Below are 20,370 nucleotides of genomic sequence, written 5' to 3' on the forward strand. Positions count from 1 at the left end.
GATGATGATGATAGAAATACCTACAAAATGAATAGCCTAACCAAAGATTTTGTGAGGAACACCTTACATTTTGGGTTGCTACAATCAAAAAAGTACATAGATATTTTTAAACTCCATATTTGAAAGAAACCACATTTTCCTTTGGATTTTTTTTCTTTTTTCTCCTTTTTTCTCTCTCTTTTTTTTTATGCACTTCAAATGAAATTTGTATATCTTTTTAGTCTTGTCATGATGGCAAGATTAGTACTTGGAAATACTGAAAAGATCATATTTTCCTCAACAAGTTGCTCATCCACTACATTATCAACAGCGTCTTTTCACTTGGAGCAGCCACTAATTCATCCTTATACATCCATACGTACACAGTTGATCTCACCTTCTTTGTATTTATACCCTTTACAAGACTTGACACCTCAATCCACCTATGAAGTTCGTTTATCTTATCCTGCAACGGTAAATGAAAAAAAAAAGAAGAAAAGAAACTATATTTATATGTATGATACCTTTAATGGAAGACTCACTATTTGTTATTTTCTTTTTTTTTTTTTGAAACGCGTTTAGGTGCCTACTGATTTTCAATTGAGTTTGATATGTAATGATACTGATATACAAGGAGTATTGATTCAAGGTCATTATGCCGGTGTGTCTCGAGAACCTGGGATGGAAAACGTACCAGTACCCGTAGATATAGGTAAAAAAAAAAAAAAAAAAAAAAAAAAAGATTGATCACATACTATCTGATGACAACCTTCCTTTCTTTCTTTTAGTACTTGAAAAACTAGCATTTGGAATAGTTTATCATGGTATCTACAAAATCATATTAATGATTGGTCTTGTTTTGACTCTTGGTTACTTTATCATTCTTCCTAGGATCAAACTCTTCTTATTACAACCTGTCAAATTCGATTAGATTAGTCATTTTTATCATTCATTTTAAATTAATAAATAAACCAAAAATCACATATTTTATTATTATTATTATTATTCACTATATACAAAAAAAAAAAAAAAAAAACAAATAAATAGTAATAAATCAAGCATTGATCGCCATCCAACCAGACATAGTACTATCATCCCGTTGTAGTCGCCAGGTATTCCAATAATGGAGATCCAATTTCAAAGCTACCACACGCACAATATCGTTCCGACTGATTGTCTTGATACGGATGTATCCTTCATCATTATTGTCATCGTCATCTTCATTGTCTTGATCGGCTCGGAGACATTCCTTTTCATCCACAGTAATATCACGTTGATCACTTGCACGTCGTACAGGAGGAATATAACTTGGACGTCGCCTACGTTTTGTTTCCAATTCATGAGTATGCACCACCTGTAAGAAATCATCCAGATCATGTACCGGTTGACCTTGTACTTCCACTATCCATACACCTGGTCGTAAAACATTCGATGCTGGAGATCCATATAATGTACAAGATACGTACACACCTGTAGGCACATTGCGCACTTGTTCCAAGACTGCCTTGTAGGGACGTTGAATCAGTGCCCCTTGCCATCCAATCACTTCAGTTGTTTCATAATCACTAAATGTGCTGAGTGGGATATCCACCTGCATTTCCTTGCCATCACGAAGAATCACCATACGTACTGTATCAAGATCCTGCAATGTTGTCAAATCTGTCATCCGCGTCACCAGCTTGCCTTGCATGGTTAATATAATGTCACCCACGTGCAAAATATCCGATAGAGCACTACGTTCATCTAAGATGTTGAGTACATATAGAAGTGTATATCGTTTACTTCCACTTTGTTCCAGTTTCTTGATCCATTCTTCTGAAAGTCCCAGTGTACGAGCTGCCGCTAGTCGCATAGTCCAAAATTCAGCATCAAGACCTTTGAATATCATAGGTTGATGATCGTTCATCATCATTCGTTGTAAAGTAGGTTGAATCAATGAAGACGAAAGACCAGACATAAACGATGTATCCTTGCCCTTTTCGTTTTGAGATGAATAGCTAACCCAAAGTGCTTGTACTAATCCATCACTTGTCGTTAGTAATCCACCTTGTGTACTAAGATTTTCGTCAATCTTGATGCCTTCCACATTCATGGCACGCCAACGAGGAGGAGAACATTCGCGAGTGCCAATATTAGAAATAGATGCCACCGTAACTTTTTTCAACATAGTAGAGTGATCACTACTAATACCAACAAAATGAGTTTCATCCCCTTGATTGAGTTCCACATCGCTGAATTCCAATGGCTTGATAGGTGTATCTCCAATCAAAGATGGATCATAGGTGATCAAAGCATAATTGTAAAAAGGATGTAAAAGGACAAGCTTCCCAGGAATAATGATACTATTGGCAAATGTAATAAAAACATCACCCAAACTGATAGGAATCGTATCACGATCGCAGATAATCAAAGGTCGAGGTCCAAGCGATACCACATATCCAGTACCATAGAATTGCGTAGCTTTCATACCATCCACCAAGTAGGGTAAGTAAAAATCAATAGCCACAAAAGAAGGCATGACTTTTTCTGCCAGAGCCAATGAAGTATCCAATGGAGGAAAACTAGCAGTTGATGGTGCATAAGCAAGATGTGATGATGGAGGAGGAGGCATGTCTTTGTAATCCCAAACACCAGTCAAATCTGTACATACATAAAAAAAAAAAAAAAAAGAGTGATATGTCAGTTCTCTATCTTTGTCTTTTTACGATATTATTCTAAATTTATTTACCATTTCGAGTAGCCAATCTAAATGGATGCCAATGTCGATCTACATGCATGATCATGACCTTATCCTTGTAAGCTTTATGTAAAGAGTAAAACCTATGAATGATATAAAATTTAGTAACCTATTCAACATGATGACCTTTTTTTTTTTTTTTTTTTTTTTTTTTTTTTTTTTTTTTTTTTGCTTTTCATACCGAAGAGGTACTCTAGCACCATCAGGAAGTTTGTTCATTGCATCAATAAAGGCTGCCAAATTGGGAGTAGGTACATTATTGACACTTGTAATGATAGATTTTCGCCAAGCACTTGCACTTGCCAACATATGACCTGAAGTAGCCACATAGACACCACCCACAGGTTGAGAATAACTTTTGGCCAATTGATAAGATAAATCATGTACAATACCACCACCAATTTCACAATATGTAGCAGGAGTGATACTATGTAAATCTTGTACAGTCAACTCCACGTCTTGAATTTTCTTTCCTCGACTAATTGTTAATTTGATAACTTCCCCAACAGCATCATCCAAGATTCCAAAAAGAGCAATAAAATGAGGCACCATTTTTCCATTACAACCAATTACGATATCACCAGCCACCAACTTCTTGTCAGCTGGACCTTCAGGAAGCACAGATCGCACCACAAGCATACCTGTTTCATCGGGAAACTTTGTTCGTACCTTTTCTTCCACATGAGCCTTGAGTCCTAAGCGTCGTACTTCATTGTAAGGTAAATATTCAAATTCTGTTTGTAGTGTTGCACGAGGTACAGTTTCTGCACGACGTATATAGTTGAGAGCTCGTTGAACGCGATCCAATGGTAAATAATAACTTGAAGATGCTCTACTTGCACCACCAGCATTTAAAGCAACAGCATGACCATCAATATCCAAAACAGGACTACCAGAAGATCCACCACTTGTACCAGATGCTGCTTGAAGATAAAATGTATTGAAATCATTATATTCACCTACACCATATTCAGGAGCACTAAATACATATATATATAGAAAAAAAAAGAAATCAATAAATCCTCTTTTTCATTTTATATCATATTTATTAAATTATTACCGTCTATCTAATCTTGCCAAAGTACCTGCCAAAATACTTAGTTTTTCACCAGCATCATTTCTAAAACAAAAAAAAAAAATCACGTCAGCGGTATTTCAAAGATAACCCCCCTAGTATCATGCATGCCGATCTTGAACTTACCCAACCACACGGATGTCCAAGCCTACTTTGGCTCTTTCGGGACTCAATTCGATTTCTTCCAATTCCATAAACTTGATTTTACTGGGGTCAAACTACAAAGCAGAATAATAAGAATCCCATGAAGTTTTTTTTTTAAGAATGAATTACCTGCATAAATCCAAAATCATGAACAGGATCACGATAGATAGGCATCAAATCCACTTCTTCATAGTTGGTCAATACAGCTTGTGCTACAATAGGTGCAGGAGAGACAACATGACGATTGGTTAACACAATACCTTGTTGAGCATCCACGATAAACCCAGTAGCAGTATAAGCACCTATTATTTTTTTTTTAAAAAAAAAATAAGTTATGAAGATACTTTTGAATTTTTTTTTTTATTATTACCTGAAGTTTCAGTATCAAAACTACGAACATGACTAGCTTTGATAGAGATGATAGCCTTAATCGCTTTTTCAAGAGTCGGTTCCCACGTTTTCGCCTTGTAAGGAATACCAGTTGAGAATCTTGGATCAGGACCCCAGAAATCAACAGGTAGTTGATGTAAGAGTGATTGACCTGTCATGTCATATGCAAGTGATTTAGACCGGCCTCGTGGAAAAGGTGCTGATGGTTGTTGAAGAGTACTAGAATGATTGAATGGTGGCGATTGTTCATAGTGTGTCACCACGTGTGTCAAACTATCACGATGGGCTCGAAGATTGGATTGAACATTATCTACTTGATTAGGTGCTGGTGAGGATACATCACCTCTAGGTGAAGGTGACATGGTCAAAGGATGTTGTGATTCCTCCATTTCTTACCAAGAAGAAAAAAAAAAAAAGAAAAAAGATAAAGAAAAAGGGATAAAGAATAAAAAACAAAAAAAAAGTAAAAAAAAAAAATTTATGCCATAGAGCCCAAAAGTTTTTTTTTTCATAGTCAGTCGCACTAAAACATTAAGGCATACATAAAAAAAAAAAAAAAATAAAAATTTCTTTATTTCAAATGGATAGACAAAAGACACATGATAGATATAAATATATAGAACTAAAACAAATATATACTATAATCAAATATCATCCTTTAATTGACTTTTGCTTGAAGGCCTACCAAAACGATGTACACGAAGATGTCGTCGTTGATTGGATTGTACACTAAATCGTCTTCCACAACCAGGTTCAGGACAGACAAAAGGTTTTTCACCAGTATGGGAATAAGTATGAATACGTAAAGATGAAGGACGAGAGAAGAGTTTGTGACAATAAGGACATACGTATCTAGCAGTAGTAGTGGATGAAGTGGATGTTGTATCAGTATGATGATTATTATTGGTAGTGCTTGGTGATGGTTCTCTTGATAATGATGGTGATGATGATGTAGACATTTTTGTAAGATTGTCATCCATAGTATGAAGAAGCATAAAGTCCACTGTGTTGGCAGATACTGCTCTTCGATGTTGTTGTTTTTCTCTTCGTTGATGAAAATGATGAGATGATGCATGCTGACGTATTGCAGAAGATGATGTAGGAGAGTTGGGAATAATACGTGGTATAGCAGCAGAAGCAGAACCAGCAGCAGCTACTGAATTGGAAGGTGAAGGATGAGGTGGAGTTAGATAGGTTGATGTTTCAGATAATGTTGAAGAAGATTGTGCTGGTGTAAAAGATGGTGGAGTCAAAGTAGTAGTAGATCTTGTTGTTCTAAATGGAGGATCGAGTTCAGAGATAGAACGACCATGATAATATGAAGTCATGCCATGTGTTTGTTGTTGAACAGAACTACCTAACATCCAACTGGGAGTGACATGAGCGAGAGCAGCATTATTGATCAATGGTGTTGGTTTGTTGTTCACATGTGATTGAATAGATAAACTTTGGAGTTCAGCTGGTAGACTACTAATACTTTGTGTATTGTTATGACCTATTTGATGTCGGGTTTCAGAAGAAGGTGATGATGACGATATAGAATCTAGAAAGGAAAAAAAAAAGAAATAGTAAAGTTCATATAAATAAATACAATAACATATTATTCCAATAACATACGAGCATCTTCAGGTAATAAACACTGTATAGGAGGTAGACTTGGTTTCTTGGCATGCATTCCCAAGATTCCAACAAAGTGTAGTAGTAGAATATAGAAAAGGAAAAAAAAAAAAAAATGGAAAGAAGGATTACCCAAATCCTTCTTTTTTTTTTGGAAAGCGGAAATTTAAAGTTGATGCAGAAAAAAAAAAAAGGAAAGATCATCCAAAGAAAGACGTAAAAAGATCGTCCTTACCTGAATATCAATGATCGTCAATATAGCTAATTTATCATATGTCTTTTGACATGCCATTGTCATCATCCAAAAAAAAAAAAAAGAAAATCCTAATCAATTAATACACTTTATTCATTTCCCATAAATCCTTTCCCTTTTAGAAAAAAAAAATACCGATATTGATAAATAAATAATGATATTTTGTATATGATTTATTAATAGAGAAATGAACAAAAAGGGAAATATAAAACTGTAAAGTCATAAATCTATCATACAAAAAAAAATATACATATTCACTCTACATTTTGTTTCAAATTGGGTAAAGATGATAATAGTAAACGCAAAAATTCAAAAATGTTCAAAAAAAAAAAAATCGATATTAAAAGAAACTATATAACTATTAAAATGAAGGGAAAACCAATCCAAAAAGAGGGAGAGAAATAATTCATTATATAATAGTAGTAACTTGAGCCGGTAGTTTGCGAACTAAGCGATAGATATGTACACCTGTTTGTTGATATGATTGTCCAATAGAGTCCAAATTGCTTTTTGTAATCCAATCTTGAGCAAACGATCCTAGCCAACCTTCACCATCCAAGCGTTTCTTATTTTTCTTCAATTTGCCGTATCGTTTTTCCCATCCGATTTCTTCATCATAGACTGTTGATCTATTATTATTGTAATGACTGGTATAATTGCAATCACTGGTATTGTCGTCATCATATCCAAGTGTTTGTATATCAAAATGTTCATGACATAATCCAAAAAAATATCTTTCATCTGCCTCTTTTAATCCACGTCGTTTGTATCCCAGATAAATCACCGTACGACCAGGTATTGATAAATCCACCAAAGTAAGCACCAACGCAGCGAAATTCATAGGTTCATATAAGACATCAGACGCAATGATGATATCGATTGGAGCCTTCTTCTTGACCAATTGAATATCTTCTTTATTTCCCCAGGATAACGGTGTTACTGATATACAACTACTTGGTTTGATTCTGTTAAGATTTTGATTGTAAGTAATTAGAGGTAAAGCATCTGGTAAGTCAGTCAAAGTAATCTTGATATTTCGATAAATAGATGACATGTTTTGATAAAGAAAGGATATCAGAAGACCAGCAGTTCCCGTTCTGAATGCCGAAAGTCATAATAATAATAATAATAATAAACATCAGTATTTCCGATCACACACACACACACACATATATATATATATATATATATATAAAAGATCCTTACCCTGCACTAAGATCTAATAAATGGCAATCTTCCAGGCATTTTGGCTGTTCAATAATTTTTTGTACAAACAAATCCGAGATCACTAGTGCTGAATCCCACATCTTGCCAGGTGTTCCCATATTCCAACCTTCCTTGATTATAAAGTATTGATCTAGAGTAGTCACTTTGAAAGCACGATACATTTCTTGAGAATAACATCCAGTAGTAGTCATCCATATTTGATCAAAAGAAATAGGACCCGTCTTATCATGTCTTTGTTGATACCCTGTTGCCATTGTTGTCCTTGTTGTTGTTGTTGTTGTAGTATTGGTAGCAGCATTAGTAGTATTTTGAGATATAGAACTAATCATCGACCGATAGATAGGATATTTTCTAATAGTGATTGGACCTACCACTAGTGGCAAAGCATGTATTGTTTGATGTGGTTCAAAAGTAGGTATAATCATCATATAGAATGGAACTGAAGGTAATGTTGTCCTTTTCGTTGCTGTTGCATATGTTGCGACGGTCGGTGCACCTTCTTTATTTGACGTTGCCGTATTGATTTTCCAAAGATTTCGGGTAATTTTGAATTCCAATCCACCAGTACTAGAATGATCAAAACCAGTACAGTTTGCCATGTGTGCAGTGTCGTCCGTTGAATCCCAGGCATCATACTGTAATGGACGCCATTCCACCTTCCAATCTTGAATCCTACATGTCGTTTGTCCAACTCTTGCTAATAATTCACATGCTAAACCCATACTTGGTGCTCTTGTTCGTTGCCCCTTGATAGCCATGCCAAATTCATTCAATACTGCCAGGTCAAGTCGATACCATTGATCCAATATAACATTTGTAGGAAAAGTGCGCTTCAATACAATCCGTAGAAGAGAAGAATGGTTTTGCAGATGGTGATAAAAATGATCGCCACCGAAGAATGATTCATCAATAACCAAAGAATCGGATGAGTCATAAGAAGAAGTAGAATTTGTCGAAGAGGAAGACGATAGGACAGGAGAAGAAGACGACGTACTTGCTTCTGTACTTGATACGACAGTATTTATTGTTGTTTTCTTTGTTGTTGTTGTTGTTGTTGTTGTAGGTAGACATACTTTTTTGGGAATAAATAATGGTGATGAATAAGGAAGTAAAATCCTAAGGTGCTTTTTAAAGCTGTTATGTTCAGAAGTCCCTTGGTCAAAACCAGTAAGTTCACTTGAAACAGAATATGGTGACATGTTGTTGTAGGTTCCAAGTCCAATAGCTTAAGAGGTATGTAGACAAAGGGTATAATGCTATAAGAAAGGAGAATGTAGATAAATAGATCAAGTATATATTTCCGATCAATTCAATATGATAGAAAAAAAAAAAAAAAAAAAAGAACAAAGAAAAAAAGTAAAAGAAAAAAAAAATCAAACTCCATTCTATCAATTTTTTATTTTTATTTTTATTTTTTTTTTTTTTGAGCCTAATCTTACTTTCCCGATTGCATTAGAATAAAACCTCCCTATTGCCCTTGCCAGAATCAAAGAAGAATTTTTTTTTTCTTTTATTTATTGTGATATAATAAAAATAGATCATAGAGAATAATGAAAATTTTATAACGAGAATAAACTACTACTTGATAAAAAGATACATATATAAATGTATAAAGTGGCGTACACAAATAAAGAAAAAAAAAGATTCTAAACTTAAGCTTGAGTAATAATGTTTCCAGGTGCATTATCCACTTTACGTAAATCCAACATGACTTGTTTCATCCGACTGACGTCTCTTGTATGATGTCCAGATTTGGCATTGGTAACATCAAATTCACGTACAACACGTTCCCAGATATTGTTGGAACTCGAAGTTTCTTCACGATCCTTTTGATAGTTTTCTTCTCTTGCTCTATATTAAAAATGAAAAAATGAGTCTTTTTTTTTTATCTCATTCTTTTCTTTTACCTGTTTTCTTCAATGGATTTTTGTTTCTTTTCATTATATTCTTCATAGAATCGATCAATATCTTCTCTAGCTTTTTGAATAGTTTCTTGTTTCTTATTTTCAGCTTCTTGGTCACGTTGTGCAATCAGTTCCTGTTGCTTTTCACGCCATTGACTAAATAAAATACAATAATGAGTCACCTTTTCTTCTTTTCTTTTTTTTTTTTTCTATTTTTCGTTTACCGGACAACAGCAGGTTCTTCATCGGGTAACATAGCTTTATGGAAAGCCTATTATTGTTATTATTTTTTAAAAAAAAAGAACATAAAAAGAAAATAAAAAGAATTGAAATGATGAAGTCAAATGGAAAAAAAGAAGGAAAAGTTTACCTGAGAAGTTTCTAATTCTTCAGCCTTAGGGAAATCCGAGTCAAATGCAGAATAGTCGTTGGAAGTAGAAGTAACAGCCAAAGCATCATTGGAAGAAGAAGTCAAAGCAAGAGAGTTGTCAAAAGAAGATGATGGTTGGAAAGAAGAAGTATCAGCAGTAATGGCAGGGAAGTCAGTAGTATTGGTAGTAGTAATAGGAGCATCCATATTGAATAAGTCAGCATCTGCTCCTAAAGCAGCACGTTCACGAGCAAGGAAATCAGAAGTAGGGTCGCTAGAAGTATTAAAGTCACCAAAATCAGACATGGTTTTTGTAGTTAATTAAAAAAATAATAGGATAGAAAAAAAAAAAAAAAGAAAAGAACAAGAAGGAAACAAAAAAATTCCATCCTGAAAAAAATTAAGGCACCGACAACTTTTTCTGTCATTCATACCTCTTTTTCCCTTTGTCTTTTTCCCATAATGGATAATAGTGTATGTCTATTTGTATTATATCAAATATTTATTTATCAACAAAAAAAGGAAGAACTTATCTTACTTTTATAGGACCTTGGTAAAAAACGTTCTCTTGTAATAAACAAAATATTAAAGGATTTAATTTATGATCAAACAATATCTGACACGGTAAAAAAATTTAATTAATATCACAAAATAATAATAATAATAAAAAGTATACTCATTCTTTTTATTATTATTATTATTATTATTTTAATTTATAGCAACGAGAAGTATTACGATCTTATATTTACTCGTCATCGGATTCCAACTGCAGTAAAGTAAATATATATCCACACTCATACATAACACAAAGGAAAATAAAAAAAAAACACGTCTTTATTATTATAATTAATATGATTCAAACTTGTATTATTTTTTTTAATAGGAAGATAAGAAAATGATCACTAAGCAAGTTGACCAAGTTATTCAAGGAAGATATAGACAAGTTGTTCAGCTGGTAGCACAATATCAACCTGATATTCAACAACAAGGAATGCTTATTGAACGATCAAATGCTCAATTGGTTGTGTCTTCTGTTGATCAACTTTATACAAAGCTACAAGATGCCTCCATCGATTTGATTCACAAAAAAATTTCATTATCCAATGAGATCACCCGATATGTCAAAGTAAGTAAAACAAAAAGAACATAAAATAAAATATATTCATTTTTTTTTTCTGATACAAGGTCATTCTCGAACTACTGGACGTTCTTTGGATGATTATTCAAGAATTCAAGTATACTTTTGAAAAAGAAAAGAATCTGACATTGGACGCTTATCTTGGTATTATGGCCGATGCTGTCCTTCTTCGTAGAAAGTAAAGGAAAAGAATTCTCCCATAGAATATGATTTTTTACCTTTTTTTTTTTCTTTCTTATATTATTCTTAGAAAACTTCATCTATCTATCCTGACAGCAACTTATGATGATCAACTTGTAGCTTCACTTCACTCCTTAAGGTAATACAAAAGAAATCAAGGATCAATGCAGCTAACATTTTTATTTAGAACCATGCTAGATGAACGAACAAATGAAGCCAATAAGGATTTATCGAAAGCAAACGATCAATTACAGAAATATCACCACTTGGGACCCATGTTTGAAAAATTGCGGAAAACGTATTGTGATGTATTGAAGCATATTAGATCTACTGAAGATGATATACTACGAATGAAAACTAGATAGTATCTGTCACCTTTATTCCATATACCCATCATCATTCTTACTATTATTCCTATTATTATAATTATTATCCACCACTCCATCATCCAGCATTTATAATCATCTATCATCATTATCTATTATTGGTCAATAAAGAAAATATCATGATCATATGAAAAAAATATGAAAAACTAAGGATGATATATCAACCTTCTACTCCACATAATAGAAAATATATCTTTCTACTCTTTCCAATTTTTTTTTTGTCCCTGAGTTTTTTCGTCCTTTCTCTGCCTGAGTCTTTCATTTCATTTCTTTTCTTTTCTCAAAAACAGTGTAAAGACTGGAACTCAACTTTTACACCAAGATACGTCTTTGATGAAACCTTTGGAAACCTCACAAGGCGTGTACTAAACTTAGTAAGTTATTAGAAAACCATTATTTATATTTTGGAGCTAATCATAATACTTTTATATCCTATAGATTGTTTATTTCCAAAAAAAAAAAAAAAAAAGATAGAATAATGTTGTGTGTTGTAATAAAATAAAACTTAAACAGTACATGAAGGGAAGGTGTTAAAAAAAAAGAGGCTATCGTATAATAAAGAGATAGGGGGAGAAAAAGACAGGTTGATATGAGTATATGTGTATAGAGAGAGATAGAGAAAAAAAAAAAAAAAGATAGAAGAGATTTACCCAAGACTTGTGTTGTTCAAACAACTCTATCAAGTCGTCAGATACAAACATTGTAACGGATCATGATTAATAGTTGTAACTATCACGGGAAAAAGCGGGATCTTGAATAAAGGCAGCAAGCACCTTACTACCAGTTTGTAACAAAGGATGTCCAGCAACACTATATATATATATATATATAAAATAAAGAATAAGTGATCACATATCCTCTACATTTTCTTTTAAATTACATCTGTAAAAATCGTTCTAAGCCTTCACGACGACTTTCAATGACTTCATCCGAGAATCGATTGGTGAATACTTTTCCAGGTAAAGGAGGGATAGTCACTCGAGTTGTTTCACGTTCCAATACATCCCTAAACCATTCAAAGTCGCTGTATCGTCTACGAACCGTAGAATGTTGAATTTTGAAAGCTGGAATGTTCGTCTACATGATAACAATAATAATGAAAATAATAAAAAAAAAAAAAACAAGGTTTAATGTATATAGGTTCTTTAACTACTTATCTTTTTTTTTTTGTTTTACCTTGCACACAATTTCGTAGTCAGTAAACATTTTACGGCCAAACCCTATATTGAAAAGAAAAAGTCAATTATCTACTAAACCAATCTCTCTCGTTTTTATCCATTAAAACTATCTTGATAAATGTTTCTATTTCTTACCATGAGTCAAAGGATTCTTTACTTCAATTTCCAAAAAGTTTTCGGGAGCTCCGTAACGTTCTTCGACAGTTTGTTCTCTTGTAATGGGTCCAGCCATGCTTTGAAAAGCTTGAAAACGAGGTACTGGAGAGGATGACATAATATATATAATTAATTAGTCAAGTAAAAATAAAAAGAAGACGGTGAGTATAACACCAAAAAGTATAATATATATATAAAGTTGAAGGGAATAGAGAGAAAGATGAGAAAAAGAACAAGAGTTTTTCCATTGAAGTCCAAAAAAAAAAAAAAAAAAAAAAAGAAAACCCACTCCAGTCAAGTCGGAGACGAAATCTATTGCTTTGTGAAACAATTACACTGAGCGTGCTACGACCTATCTTCAATGTCTAAAGGTCCATTTCTATTAATCATCACCCATCATCAAACATATAAAAGAAAGAGAGAGAGAAAAAGGGAAGAATTTATCCCTATTTAATTTATTTATTCAACATTACTGTAAGAATAGAATGAAGAAAAAAAAATCATATAAAGTTCCAACAGAGAGATCATTTTTTATTATACTCCAGTGTTCTTTGGATTTTCACGAGCATCAGCCCACATTTTAGCCTAATCGATAGCAATAAAGATTAAAATACGATTCAATTCATCTGTTTCAAATAACATACCACTTCTTTGAAAGCCTATACATACATCAATAAAAATAATAATAATAAAAAAAAAGAGGATACTCATCTTAGTAGAAGAAAATGAGCGATTCTTTCTACAGTACTTACCTCTTTGTGACTTATGCCTGGATGAATCGCCTTATAGTGAGGCAGTTGATCCTATGTGGAGAAATTGCAAAAAAACGAATATGGTTGTCAGTAAAATATAGATGATGATCGATGGATAATAAGATGATGAGGTACTACGATCATTCTATGATGATGGACGGTAAGATGACGAAATTCTACTATTATTATGATGATGGTGATGATGATGGTGATGATGATGGCTAACTGTATAAATATGACGATGATCCGCTACCTTCATATACTTGTTGTATGGACTGGTATGGGGCCTCTTTCGCCCAGGGGACATCCCATGCTTTTCTATATACAAACAGAAAGAAGCACAATTAATAATGATGGATGCCGAAGATAGAAATATGAGTCAACTTACTTGCTATCTCTCCTTGTCCTGGCTGATCGTGTCGAATTCTCGGCATGTTGTAAGAATGTATCAAAATAAACTTGAAAAAAAAAGAATAGATATAAAAGAAAGAAGAAAAAAAAAAACAGAGAGGGTAAATATTCTTTTTGCATTTTATTAAACAAACACTGATGCTAATGTTGGAATCTGTCTACAGCATCTTTGTGTAATGATGATCAAAAAAAAAAACAGAGAGGGTAAATATTCTTTTTGCATTTTATTAAACAAACACTGATGCTAATGTTGGAATCTGTCTACAGCATCTTTGTGTAATGATGATCAAAAAAAAAAAAAAAAGGAACAAATAATCATAAAAAAATTCCCGCAGGAAAAAAGAAAGACACAGACACATACAATAAACAAATAAAAAGAAATAGTTACAATGAGATAATAAGATACTTTATTCAATCATACTAATATTACATTACTACAATAATTTGACACCTACTAAGTTTGTACTAGTTCACTTTGTAATCCCACCAAAGCCTTTTGTTCTGACTCGTCTTGCACCAAGCCCAAGATCAACACAGTGATGACGCGATTTCCCACCAGATAGACCTTGACATTATTTTCAAACACGTCCTTGATTTGCTGTAATAATCTATTATATTCTTTAGACTGTGGCCCAGGCTTGATTAAAGGTTCAAAGAATGCATCAACAGTTTTTATACGGAATCCATTCTCTTCATCGTCATCTTCATCAAATCGATCGACATGTGTATTTCGTACCAAGAGACCGGCCTGTTCAAGTTCAGATCGCTGGCTAGGTAAACTATCCGAAGACCAAGGCACTGCCACATTCAACCATGGTGCATCTGTTTCTGATACCAAATAAAGATCATTGGTTTGAAGTTTGTCTTGGCATTGTTGTGCTGCTGGGAACAAAGTGATGCAAGGCGCAGTAGACTGAAGTGATGGTTGCAATGGTTGTTGTTGTACTGGTGGATTAATCACTGGGTTGTTGAGCATAGCAAGATAATTGTTATCATTGTTGTCTGTCATCTTTGAAAAAAAAAAAAAAAAGAAAGAAAAGAGACAAGAAAAAAAAAATTAAGGTTTTTTTTTTTTTCCTTTTTGAACAAAATCCAAAAAAAAAAAAAAAAAATTGATGGCGGACCTAATCATCCATGGTTTAAAAAATTAAAACATATATTAAATAAAATAATATGAGACTAGATAAGTTGTATTTTTTTTTTATTTCACAAAATATAAAAACAAGATGGATAAAGAGGACATAAAAATAAGAAGTGTGCATGAAAAAGTATAAACAATATCTATTTAAGCACGAGCCAAACGAGCATTGCGAGCCAATTGACGAGCGTTGAGACGGAGAACCTTCTTGTCGTTAGCCTTGGGAACAACAGCATCCTTTTCAGTAAGAATAACTTCAATGTGAGAAGGAGTGGTCATGTAAGGGTTGATACGACCATGAGCACGGTAAGTACGACGACGGTGCTTGGGAGCTTGATTGACAACAACACTGGAAATGTAGAGTTGATCAATATCCAAACCCTTAGCCTATTTTTTTTTTTAAAAAAAAATAATCATTCTTATGTAAGTAAAATGGATATCGACTTTTTTTATTGTATACTTACTTCAGCGTTAGATTCAGCATTCTTCAACAAGTCAGTGATGAACTTGACAGACTTGACGGGCCAGCGAGCTTGAGTAGTACCGAATTCCTTGGCTTGAGCAGTACGACCAACACCACCATTGAAACGACGGAAAGGAATAGCTTGCTTGTGTTCAGTGACGTTGTTCAAGTAAGTATAAGCCTTGGTCAACTTCAAACCTTGAACGGCAGCGGCGACTTCGTGAGTGTTCTTGAACTATATATATATACAAAAAAAAAAAAACGATCAGTATCCATCTTTCTCGTCCTGCAAAATAATCAAGTTCATCCGTCTTTATTTCATTATTATTATTTTTATGATTTTTCGTTTCTGATGCGATTGTTGTTATTATCGATATCCTTTTTTAAGATATATATATATATATGGTTGGATACGTACGTGAACACGAAGGTAAGAGCCTCTGGATTTGGCGGCTATATAATATAAAACAAAATAAAGAAGGTTATATAACAATAACTATTTCCTTTTTTTTTTGCATGTATTTACCCTTGGCATTGTTAACAGGAGCAGCAGCGTATCTAACCATGTTGAATCTAAAATCAAAATGTGGAAATGTTAATATCATCATTTGATCCTTACATATATATATCCATTCATCCATCCATCCATCCATCCATCCGTCCCTTCGTTCTATCCATGTTTCTTTTTCATATTTGATGATCCTTTTCGTTGATTCAAGTTGTCTTTTTTTTTTCTTTATTCTTTTGTGTATATCCTTACCTCAGGTAAAAGAGGCACGAAAAAGGAAGGATACAATGGGTTGAGTGTCTGCTTCACAATATTCATTTTTTTTTTTTTTCAAACAGCAACCGCGAGTCGGTCTTTCAAATGCCCGTCAACTAACCATCATTGAAAAAAATGTAATCATGCAAATAATAAATAAATAACAAAGAGTAATATGCGTACACATCGAAAAATATTGTTAAAGTCTACAAGAAAACAACAACAATATATATTAAAAGGTCTTTTTTTTATTGTCATATAGAAGTCTAAAAAAAAAGGTACTTTTCTAGTTCATACAAAACGTTGTTCTACTGAAGTCGTCATATTGATATCAATCCTACATTTATCCAAAAAAAAGGAAAGAAAGAAATGAGCATTCTTTTATTTTTCATACCATTGTTCTCATTACCTATTCAACCGTTCGGTAATATCGCCAGGTATTTTATCAGGCATTAAACCAATAAATAAAAGCAAGTTTCGCATTTGTTGTTTAATTTGTTGAATATGAGGCATCATTGAAGCTCGGTTGTCAGGTATTTGTGTCAAAGCAAACCAAATATTATACAAAATATCACCAGAAATAACGATCAACCCAGGTAAATTATTGTAGATAGCATCAGCTTGTTGTTTTTCAAGACGACTAAAATGATCACACATGGATTGAATCTGGCCCAAGGTTATCTTTTCAACCAATGGTAAGATACCAGATGCTTGAATAGCCTATTATCCAAAAAAAAAAAAAAAAAATTGACTGTCATCAGCCTTTTTTTTTCACTATTTCATCATTTTATATTTACCCATAAAGCTTGTTCATCCTTTTCTTCTCCATAGAGCCATACACCTTTAAATAGTAAGATAAACGCACGAATCATTTGCTTCTTGTTGTCATCTGCTGCTCGGAATCCACTACCACCACTACTACTGAGGTTGGCATCACAATGTTGCAATGCTGATTGTGCCATATCCACTAATGATACCTGTTGTTTTTGTGGACTTATACGAATGTCGGGATTTGCCTTGGCTGCGTTGATATCTTTGACAACCGTGAATAATGTATCACCCAGTTCCTTAATTAATACATCCAAGACTTTGTTGTCATCATTTGATAGCTGGTAAACATGAATAGCCTCCGTATATCTTCCTTTTTTCACAAGTCTTTCACCAATAGGATGTAATATATGCGTGGAATAAGTCGTTTGATCTTGAACACCTAATAATCGTTTATATCGATCGATCAAGCCAAGCTAAATATTAAAATAGAAAAGATATTCACGTTATTATTTAACGTTACAGTCAACTTCTTTTTTTCTTCTTCTTTACCTGTCGTTTTCCTTGACCAGGTGAATTGGTACCAAGAATACATTCACCATCAGGGAAGCACAAAACCAAATCTTGAATATATAAAAAGGAGAGTTTGAGCATTTCTTCTTGATTAAACATGGTAAGTAGGAAAACATATTGAATAGCAGCCTTTTCCATTTCCACTCTTGTATCTTCCGTTCCTTTGCGATCTATATATGCTGATTTAATATATTCACGTATAAACCTGGCAAAATTGAATGAGACTTGTTGACTAAGTTTCTCTGTCGTAACTACATATTTACAAAAAAAAAAAAAATATTAATTCAACTGAACACAGATCATGGTTATACCTCACTCTTATATGTTTACCAATTCCAGAGTTAGATACAAGTGGATCCTTTGGAATGCATAATAGACCATAATAACCAAGAACAATAGCATAATGGACAGCCGCAAAACGAGTTTGTTCGAATTGATGTAAATATGAAATCGCCTAAAAATGAATAAAAGGTACAAAAAAAAATGTTAACATTTATATATATTGTTTTCTTTTTTTTTAAAAAAAAAAATATATCATCATCATTTGTTACCTTTTCAAACTGTAATGTTGAGAGTAAGATCTTGAAATAAGGCCAAGGGGTATTACCATTGCGATCATAATGACCTGAACCAAATCCATTGATAGCATCTTGTAAATCTTGTAGTGTATAGCGTTCATTGATATACTCTTCTTGAGTACCGGGTAAGCGAATCAAAGAAAGCTTTTATTTGAGAAAAGTGGCCATAATAAAAATAAATAAAAACAAGGTGAGAATTTCATTTTTCTGATATCCTACTCCACTTTTTTTTTTCTTTACCTGTAACCAGAGATAATCTTCACTTGATCTAATAATAGTAGGAAGGGTCTTGTCAACTTCACATCGTCCAATAACCTTGTATAACAATAGCTTGTAAGGATCTACAATCTCATTTCCATATTTCATTTGTTCATATTCGGCCAAAACAGCAACAGAATGTGACCGTTGGAGTGTTTTCTCTGGATGATTCATATATTCCATAAAGTATTTGATGAAAGACGGTGCCGCTGATTCAAAATCTTGTTGATGATCATTGACGTATTTAATTGCTAAGGAAGGATGACCAGATCGTAGTAACATGTAAAGATAAGCCCACATAGGAATACCATCCGCAATCTAAATTACATAAAGTACGAATTTAATAATAATAAAAAAAGATTGTTCATTGATTATGGGTGATATAGACTTTATATATATGATTTTACCTGGAAACGATCATCGATCCATCTTGATCCTCTTTTGAATGTAAATTGGATAAAAGATTGTAATCTGACAACGAAAGAAGGGTTTCCACCAGTTTTGGCTTTGCTTGCATGTTTCCATAAAGTACTATCGATATAATGAATATATCTAATAATAAAATGAAGAGAATCAAACAGTTAAATGGATATATATATATATATATAACTTAATCCTTTTTTTCCCGTTTTTTTTTCACTTACTGTTTTTCCAACCATGATTTAGATATCGAAATCAAACAGGATTGAGTAGCCAATAATTTTGGGTTGTGTGGGGTATCATATAATGTCCAAGCTAGGTTGTCATCCTTGAGCTTATCGAACTGTGTTACAAAATATCGCAGTAATTGTTGAGCATCTTCAGCATCACTTGGTGGAGGTGTTGGAGTTGTAGAGAAATTTGAGGTGTTGATTCCTTTTGAAAGTGATGTTGAAGAAGATGGCAATAATGAAGATGGTAAGGCAGCAATCAAATCGAATTTCTTGCCTTGCTTTTCTCTTTCTTGTAATCGATGATCGTTCAATTGTTGAATGGCTTGAGCAAGATCGAGCAAATGATTATTTTCCCTTTCTAATTCCTTTTCATTATACGTCCCTTTTATATCTTTATCTTTGTTGCTAATATTGCTCTTCAAGCTGTCTGATATATTGAGGATTGGTGCCTGTTGATCCCATTCATTTAAACACGTCTGTGCCTTGGTATTCCAATCGGTGTCCACTTTGACCAAATTTCCTTGAATACCGAGTTCTTCCATCTAGATATTTTCACAAGATAAAAATAAATAAATAATAAAAAAAAAAAAAAAAAAACGTTTACTATTAATATTATAGTTGTATGGTGACAATTATTTTCGCATACAATCAGTTCTTCATTTTTGAATGCTTCTTTCATGGCCTGCTCATAAGATTGTTCCAAATATTTCTATAATAGATATAACATAAGAGATAAGTATCGACTGTAATGAAAAGACTCTTTTTTTTTTATTTGTTCACTTACGTCGACATTAGCACCAAGACTGCGTTCACGACGTTCAAAAGTGGAGGATGTATCTAGTTTTTTCAAGACTTCAGAAATTTCATATTGGTTTACCCCACCTTGAGCTAACAAACAGTGTCTAAATATAGGTATAGAAAAGTTATATTAGTTGAGAATAATAAAAATATAGATTGAGAAAACATTTTATTACGCTTTGATATAAGGATCTTGACTATGAGCTTTTGTCTTATCAGCTAACAGTTGAGTTTCAGCACCGATTTGGTCAAGTTCACGATCAATGTAAGGAAGTTGATGTAAGCTTGACGAAGTAGGTTGTACGAGTTGTTTTGACTTTTCATAAAGTTTTTCAAATATAAAGCTACTCATAATCTATTTCCACAAAAAGTAGCAACAAAAGCGCGTTTAAACCCGAAAGAAGAAAAAAAGAAGCAAGGCAATTTTTTTTTTTTTGAGTTCCCAAATAGAGAATTTCTTGACACAGTGGAGCTCCAGCAG

The 20,370-nt window shown here is 33.3% G+C and overlaps 10 protein-coding genes across 10 annotated transcripts; 2 read left to right on the forward strand and 8 right to left on the reverse strand.

The window, feature by feature from the left end:
- Positions 1–231: 231 nt before the first annotated feature.
- On the forward strand, positions 232–910 carry BX664DRAFT_349896 (uncharacterized protein; the record flags this gene model as incomplete). Its single annotated transcript, XM_051547615.1, has 3 exons — positions 232–453; positions 562–691; positions 768–910. 3 exons carry the CDS (start codon positions 232–234, stop codon positions 908–910), a joined length of 495 nt encoding a protein of 164 aa, XP_051400349.1.
- A 105-nt stretch (positions 911–1,015) lies between these two features.
- Positions 1,016–4,728, reverse strand: BX664DRAFT_379357 (trypsin-like cysteine/serine peptidase domain-containing protein). Its single transcript, XM_051548854.1, has 7 exons — positions 4,306–4,728; positions 4,065–4,237; positions 3,918–4,009; positions 3,777–3,836; positions 2,898–3,695; positions 2,708–2,799; positions 1,016–2,619 (listed from the first exon to the last, which is right to left on the reverse strand). Exons 1-7 carry the CDS (start codon positions 4,712–4,714, stop codon positions 1,034–1,036), a joined length of 3,210 nt encoding a protein of 1,069 aa, XP_051400350.1. The 5' UTR covers positions 4,715–4,728; the 3' UTR covers positions 1,016–1,033.
- A 147-nt stretch (positions 4,729–4,875) lies between these two features.
- On the reverse strand, positions 4,876–6,054 carry BX664DRAFT_333176 (uncharacterized protein). Its single transcript, XM_051545472.1, has one exon. The coding sequence runs from the start codon at positions 5,687–5,689 to the stop codon at positions 4,970–4,972; it is 720 nt and encodes a 239-aa protein (XP_051400351.1). The 5' UTR covers positions 5,690–6,054; the 3' UTR covers positions 4,876–4,969.
- Positions 6,055–6,299: 245 nt separating this feature from the next.
- BX664DRAFT_280534 (putative methyltransferase-domain-containing protein) lies at positions 6,300–8,476 on the reverse strand. Its single transcript, XM_051541486.1, has 2 exons — positions 7,402–8,476; positions 6,300–7,292 (listed from the first exon to the last, which is right to left on the reverse strand). The coding sequence occupies exons 1-2, from the start codon at positions 8,178–8,180 to the stop codon at positions 6,605–6,607; spliced, it is 1,467 nt and encodes a 488-aa protein (XP_051400352.1). The 5' UTR covers positions 8,181–8,476; the 3' UTR covers positions 6,300–6,604.
- A 422-nt stretch (positions 8,477–8,898) lies between these two features.
- BX664DRAFT_333179 (clathrin light chain) lies at positions 8,899–10,048 on the reverse strand. The gene is made up of 4 exons (XM_051545473.1): positions 9,697–10,048; positions 9,551–9,597; positions 9,330–9,482; positions 8,899–9,273 (listed from the first exon to the last, which is right to left on the reverse strand). Exons 1-4 carry the CDS (start codon positions 10,000–10,002, stop codon positions 9,075–9,077), a joined length of 705 nt encoding a protein of 234 aa, XP_051400353.1. The 5' UTR covers positions 10,003–10,048; the 3' UTR covers positions 8,899–9,074.
- Positions 10,049–10,167: 119 nt separating this feature from the next.
- Positions 10,168–11,572, forward strand: BX664DRAFT_333183 (HAUS augmin-like complex subunit 4). The gene is made up of 6 exons (XM_051545474.1): positions 10,168–10,320; positions 10,416–10,472; positions 10,580–10,822; positions 10,882–11,012; positions 11,085–11,153; positions 11,202–11,572. Exons 3-6 carry the CDS (start codon positions 10,592–10,594, stop codon positions 11,377–11,379), a joined length of 609 nt encoding a protein of 202 aa, XP_051400354.1. The 5' UTR covers positions 10,168–10,320; positions 10,416–10,472; positions 10,580–10,591; the 3' UTR covers positions 11,380–11,572.
- Positions 11,573–11,870: 298 nt separating this feature from the next.
- On the reverse strand, positions 11,871–12,999 carry BX664DRAFT_333185 (sorting nexin-3). Its single transcript, XM_051545475.1, has 5 exons — positions 12,714–12,999; positions 12,577–12,620; positions 12,281–12,477; positions 12,051–12,210; positions 11,871–11,945 (listed from the first exon to the last, which is right to left on the reverse strand). The coding sequence occupies exons 1-4, from the start codon at positions 12,850–12,852 to the stop codon at positions 12,117–12,119; spliced, it is 474 nt and encodes a 157-aa protein (XP_051400355.1). The 5' UTR covers positions 12,853–12,999; the 3' UTR covers positions 11,871–11,945; positions 12,051–12,116.
- A 1,033-nt stretch (positions 13,000–14,032) lies between these two features.
- Positions 14,033–14,991, reverse strand: BX664DRAFT_135521 (uncharacterized protein). Its single transcript, XM_051539829.1, has 2 exons — positions 14,328–14,991; positions 14,033–14,064 (listed from the first exon to the last, which is right to left on the reverse strand). Exon 1 carries the CDS (start codon positions 14,904–14,906, stop codon positions 14,352–14,354), a length of 555 nt encoding a protein of 184 aa, XP_051400356.1. The 5' UTR covers positions 14,907–14,991; the 3' UTR covers positions 14,033–14,064; positions 14,328–14,351.
- Positions 14,992–15,081: 90 nt separating this feature from the next.
- On the reverse strand, positions 15,082–16,372 carry BX664DRAFT_333194 (50S ribosomal protein L22). The gene is made up of 5 exons (XM_051545476.1): positions 16,259–16,372; positions 16,025–16,071; positions 15,917–15,951; positions 15,500–15,733; positions 15,082–15,422 (listed from the first exon to the last, which is right to left on the reverse strand). Exons 2-5 carry the CDS (start codon positions 16,062–16,064, stop codon positions 15,183–15,185), a joined length of 549 nt encoding a protein of 182 aa, XP_051400357.1. The 5' UTR covers positions 16,065–16,071; positions 16,259–16,372; the 3' UTR covers positions 15,082–15,182.
- Positions 16,373–16,449: 77 nt separating this feature from the next.
- BX664DRAFT_359064 (Nup93/Nic96-domain-containing protein) lies at positions 16,450–20,290 on the reverse strand. Its single transcript, XM_051548071.1, has 12 exons — positions 20,066–20,290; positions 19,876–19,993; positions 19,738–19,800; positions 19,083–19,633; positions 18,846–18,990; positions 18,421–18,756; positions 18,154–18,324; positions 17,933–18,056; positions 17,582–17,853; positions 17,059–17,505; positions 16,671–16,981; positions 16,450–16,598 (listed from the first exon to the last, which is right to left on the reverse strand). Exons 1-12 carry the CDS (start codon positions 20,239–20,241, stop codon positions 16,553–16,555), a joined length of 2,760 nt encoding a protein of 919 aa, XP_051400358.1. The 5' UTR covers positions 20,242–20,290; the 3' UTR covers positions 16,450–16,552.
- Positions 20,291–20,370: the final 80 nt, after the last annotated feature.

This window comes from Halteromyces radiatus (assembly GCF_025201355.1).
Source record: "Halteromyces radiatus strain CBS 162.75 chromosome Unknown BX664scaffold_4, whole genome shotgun sequence".
NCBI classification, from domain to species: domain Eukaryota; kingdom Fungi; phylum Mucoromycota; class Mucoromycetes; order Mucorales; family Cunninghamellaceae; genus Halteromyces; species Halteromyces radiatus.

Excerpts from the sequence above, each read along its gene's own strand:
- BX664DRAFT_333194 (XM_051545476.1), bottom strand. The coding sequence starts at position 16,064 with ATGGTTAGATACGCTGCTGCTCCTGTTAACAATGCCAAGG. Across the intron at positions 15,952-16,024 it reads TCCTGTTAACAATGCCAAGG|CCGCCAAATCCAGAGGCTCT; the intron begins GTAAATACATGC and ends TATATTATATAG. Across the intron at positions 15,423-15,499 it reads ATGCTGAATCTAACGCTGAA|GCTAAGGGTTTGGATATTGA; the intron begins GTAAGTATACAA and ends AAAAAAAAATAG.
- BX664DRAFT_379357 (XM_051548854.1), bottom strand. The coding sequence starts at position 4,714 with ATGGAGGAATCACAACATCCTTTGACCATGTCACCTTCACCTAGAGGT. Across the intron at positions 4,010-4,064 it reads ATGATTTTGGATTTATGCAG|TTTGACCCCAGTAAAATCAA; the intron begins GTAATTCATTCT and ends TCTGCTTTGTAG. Across the intron at positions 3,837-3,917 it reads TTGGACATCCGTGTGGTTGG|AAATGATGCTGGTGAAAAAC; the intron begins GTAAGTTCAAGA and ends TTTTTGTTTTAG.
- BX664DRAFT_333176 (XM_051545472.1), bottom strand. The coding sequence starts at position 5,689 with ATGTTAGGTAGTTCTGTTCAACAACAAACACATGGCATGACTTCATAT.
- BX664DRAFT_280534 (XM_051541486.1), bottom strand. The coding sequence starts at position 8,180 with ATGGCTATCAAGGGGCAACGAACAAGAGCACCAAGTATGGGTTTAGCA. Across the intron at positions 7,293-7,401 it reads TTATTAGATCTTAGTGCAGG|AACGGGAACTGCTGGTCTTC; the intron begins GTAAGGATCTTT and ends TTCGGCATTCAG.
- BX664DRAFT_333183 (XM_051545474.1), top strand. The coding sequence starts at position 10,592 with ATGATCACTAAGCAAGTTGACCAAGTTATTCAAGGAAGATATAGACAA. Across the intron at positions 11,013-11,084 it reads GCTGTCCTTCTTCGTAGAAA|AAAACTTCATCTATCTATCC; the intron begins GTAAAGGAAAAG and ends TATTATTCTTAG. Across the intron at positions 11,154-11,201 it reads GCTTCACTTCACTCCTTAAG|AACCATGCTAGATGAACGAA; the intron begins GTAATACAAAAG and ends ATTTTTATTTAG.
- BX664DRAFT_135521 (XM_051539829.1), bottom strand. The coding sequence starts at position 14,906 with ATGACAGACAACAATGATAACAATTATCTTGCTATGCTCAACAACCCA.
- BX664DRAFT_333185 (XM_051545475.1), bottom strand. The coding sequence starts at position 12,852 with ATGTCATCCTCTCCAGTACCTCGTTTTCAAGCTTTTCAAAGCATGGCT. Across the intron at positions 12,478-12,576 it reads ACTACGAAATTGTGTGCAAG|ACGAACATTCCAGCTTTCAA; the intron begins GTAAAACAAAAA and ends GTTATCATGTAG. Across the intron at positions 12,211-12,280 it reads TTAGAACGATTTTTACAGAT|TGTTGCTGGACATCCTTTGT; the intron begins GTAATTTAAAAG and ends ATATATATATAG.
- BX664DRAFT_359064 (XM_051548071.1), bottom strand. The coding sequence starts at position 20,241 with ATGAGTAGCTTTATATTTGAAAAACTTTATGAAAAGTCAAAACAACTC. Across the intron at positions 19,634-19,737 it reads TCAAAAATGAAGAACTGATT|ATGGAAGAACTCGGTATTCA; the intron begins GTATGCGAAAAT and ends GAAAATATCTAG. Across the intron at positions 17,854-17,932 it reads TGTATCTAACTCTGGAATTG|TTACGACAGAGAAACTTAGT; the intron begins GTAAACATATAA and ends GTAAATATGTAG.
- BX664DRAFT_333179 (XM_051545473.1), bottom strand. The coding sequence starts at position 10,002 with ATGTCTGATTTTGGTGACTTTAATACTTCTAGCGACCCTACTTCTGAT. Across the intron at positions 9,598-9,696 it reads AAGAATTAGAAACTTCTCAG|GCTTTCCATAAAGCTATGTT; the intron begins GTAAACTTTTCC and ends TAACAATAATAG. Across the intron at positions 9,483-9,550 it reads GAAGAACCTGCTGTTGTCCG|TCAATGGCGTGAAAAGCAAC; the intron begins GTAAACGAAAAA and ends TATTTTATTTAG.